At 38.1% G+C, this 3,142-nt stretch overlaps 1 protein-coding gene across 1 annotated transcript in view; it reads right to left on the bottom strand.

Annotated features, from left to right (window-relative positions):
* Window positions 1–2,231: 2,231 nt before the first annotated feature.
* LOC102192184 (ribonuclease inhibitor-like) overlaps window positions 2,232–3,142 on the bottom strand; it is a 4,369-nt gene continuing 3,458 nt past the window's right edge. The window contains exons 3-4 of the mRNA XM_005750631.1: window positions 2,742–2,918; window positions 2,232–2,403 (exon numbers count right to left, since the gene is read on the bottom strand). Of these exons, the coding sequence (XP_005750688.1) occupies window positions 2,232–2,403; window positions 2,742–2,918 (349 nt within the window). The remainder of the gene's footprint in view (window positions 2,404–2,741; window positions 2,919–3,142) is intronic.

Here is a 3,142-nt window from a genome sequence, read left to right as displayed (position 1 = left end):
ATCCACTCGGCTGTGGAAGAGACAGGGAACATACAAACACTATGATCATTACAGTGTGATGAGGATGACTGATGAAATATTCTGTTCAAAGTCAAATTTCTTTCATAGAGATTAAAAAGTTTAGCAAAAAACCTGCTGAATGGAGATCCAACTGAACAGCTTGGAAACAACACAGAATACAAGCAGCAACATCAAAGAGGGAGCAATAATAAAAGACAACACATGAACCAAAACACTAGGTTACAGAACTGGACAATCATTAGAATAGCCATAAAATAAAACGATCACATTATCGTTATTATAGACCCCAAATCACAGTAACTACTTCTCACAATATATGAAAGTAATACAAGAAATAACAACAGGAAACCAAAGGTTCACAAACAAAACCTGAAAAACTCTAGAACAGTGAGACAGAAATGAACCAAGACCTCAGTGAGACCACGAAAGTGCAGTGATAACAGTCACCTGCCCCAACAGTGCAGTGAGATTGGAGGGTTTGTGAATTTAACAGCTCTCCTCAGCCTGACTCTTTCTCTCTGTTAGCGTCATTAAACACAGACTAAAAGCTGCTCTGATCACCTTCGTCTCTACTCCACCTCTGGCCCAGTCCAGAGTGTTTCTATACACATGCTGCAGCTGATTCAGCCTCTCTGCACCATCAGGACACTGCCCATCCTCACTCTGCACATGCACCACCTTATTTATCATTTCCACCTGCAGAGAGAAGAGAAAGAGCAGAGGGGACAACAAGTGGCAGTTATGCAGTTTAAGTTAATTTCATGGTTTTGACTTACAATTTAAAATAATTTATGTTCAATAAATCCATTGTTGTTTTTAAACACGCATTTAAAGGTTCTACATAATGTGTCCAGGATGGAACCAATGTTCAATCTGTTGTTTAGGTTTGACAATATTTTACATGCCACACTCGGTAGAGGGCAGCATCTTCCCTTTCTCAGTCTGTGGATAGACATTTGGGGATGTGTGCAGCAAGGTTTGGGTACAGAGGGTGTTTTTATTAACCTCTTCAAGTTAATGCGGCCAATGGAGCATTTAATTAGTATTTTATGTGCTGGTATGAAAATAAGATGTTTATTTGTGACAGACCTGTCGAGTTTATGTTATTTATGTGTAATACAGTCGTCATTTTGTAAAGGTCAAATGAACTGATTGTGGATGTTTTGTGTTGGTGAATAATATGTTTTAATGTTTACTCGCTATGACAATGCCTTAATGTGAAAATTGATTATTTTATGTTGCTTTGTACAGTTTTCATGGCATCTAATAAATGCCAGTCAAGAACACCTTGTGTCTGTCATTCTACTTGGAGGGAGTTGCATCCAGTATAAAGAGCAGCAGGGACTTTAGTCCCATTCAGGGCAACAAGGTGGCTCAGGTTTGCACTATGAATTAAGTTCAACATACCCAGGATATTTTTCCATTATCTCTCTTTACTTAACCTGACTTCTTTTGGAGTATTAGCTTAAAAATCTACCCCAGATTCCAGCCTTCATCATTCAAGTCCAGCCTATTTGAAGCTGGAAAAACTCTGGCTGAAATGTTAACTGTGTAAATCAACATTTAACTCAGTATCATGTCTTTATCATCAAGTCATGGCAGTGTAATTATTATTCTATTAGATTAATATCACAGTTTTCAGTCGCAGCCTCTGTGATATGTAACAGGACATAAGACTATGATTTTTACTAATGCTCATCAGATAAAGACAAAGACTTAAGATGGTCATCTGTTTCTGAAATATCATTGGACTAATAAACATGACCGAATGTACTGAAAGAAAGACACATGTACAAATATGATTCGTGGATGTCGGAGCTTCTGGTCTGTAAATATCACATGGATAATAAATTTAATGACAGTTCTCTGATTTCAGGGCTGTGACAAAAATGAAACTGACCAGGTGTTTAGTTTTGAAATGAGAAAACAAAGTGTGAGATCAGATTTAATCCTCCCACAGTTTGATGAGTGAGGACCAACGTCTCTATAAATCTGTAATGTCAGTTGGATTTCATATGTATTTCGTGTAGACATGAACACAATAAAAACAGTCATTGTTCTCTTTGTGTTCTTGTCTCATAGGCTTCACTGAGAAAAGAGGTACTGAGAAAGCTGTAAATTTACAGGAAACACTGGAGTTTTTCTTTAATTCTTCACTGTGTTAATTATAGTACTGCTGAAAGTACCATGGACTCACTCCAACAATTTATTTACCTCAGAGTCTCCAGTCTACAGTGTGGGCTCTCCACCAGATCAGACAGCTGCTTCACATCTGAATCCTGAAGGTTGTTTCTTCTCATGTACAGCTGTCTCAGATAGGAGGATTTCAAAGCTGATACCAGATAATCACAGGCAATCTTTGACAAACCACAGTTTTCCAATCTGAAGAAGAAAAAAAAATTAGTTCATTAGTAAGTTTCAGTTTGAAGTCATTCAGTGTTTCATTATCTGTTGAAAGACAAAGAAGGTTAAAAATCTAGAACTATATAATATTCACACGATGCCATACTACTGAACTTTTATTTGTTTGACTCAGATTTTGTACAAAAGATTTTGCTTTTTATTTAAATGTCAGCTAGATTTTAAGGTAGAATGGAGTATCTATGGAGTATGGATCCTCAGTGTGGATCAGTATAATATCAGCCTGATGTCTGCAGTTTAGTGTCAGCACAACTTTCACATCATATTCATCTGAGCAACACTAAAACATGCTGACTGACCTCAGCGTTTCAAGTCCACATCCTGGACTCTCCAGAAAACCACACAGATGCTTCACTCCTGAATCCTGCACATCAGTGTTGTTACTCAGGTCCAGATGTTTCAGATGGGACAGGCTGGACTTTAAGGCTGAGACTAGAGAAGCACAGCTGACCTCTGACAACCAGCAGTACTCCAATCTAATTTCAATCAATCAATCAATCTTTATTTATAAAGCACTTTTCATACAAAAAAGAATGTAGCACAAAGTGCTTTACATGGTTAAAAGCAGCCCACCCCACCCTCCAACTCACTCCCCACACTCTCATTAACATAAACGATGTGAATACACGCATATCCCCCCCACACACACACACACACTTAAAGAGGAAAATTGGGCTGGGTACGCATGAGCCAAGTGAGG

Source organism: Pundamilia nyererei, unplaced genomic scaffold (genome assembly GCF_000239375.1).
Source record: "Pundamilia nyererei isolate P.nyererei 1_Seehausen unplaced genomic scaffold, PunNye1.0 scaffold00281, whole genome shotgun sequence".
Classification (NCBI taxonomy): domain Eukaryota; kingdom Metazoa; phylum Chordata; class Actinopteri; order Cichliformes; family Cichlidae; genus Pundamilia; species Pundamilia nyererei.
This window is presented reverse-complemented; position numbering and strand designations above follow the sequence as displayed.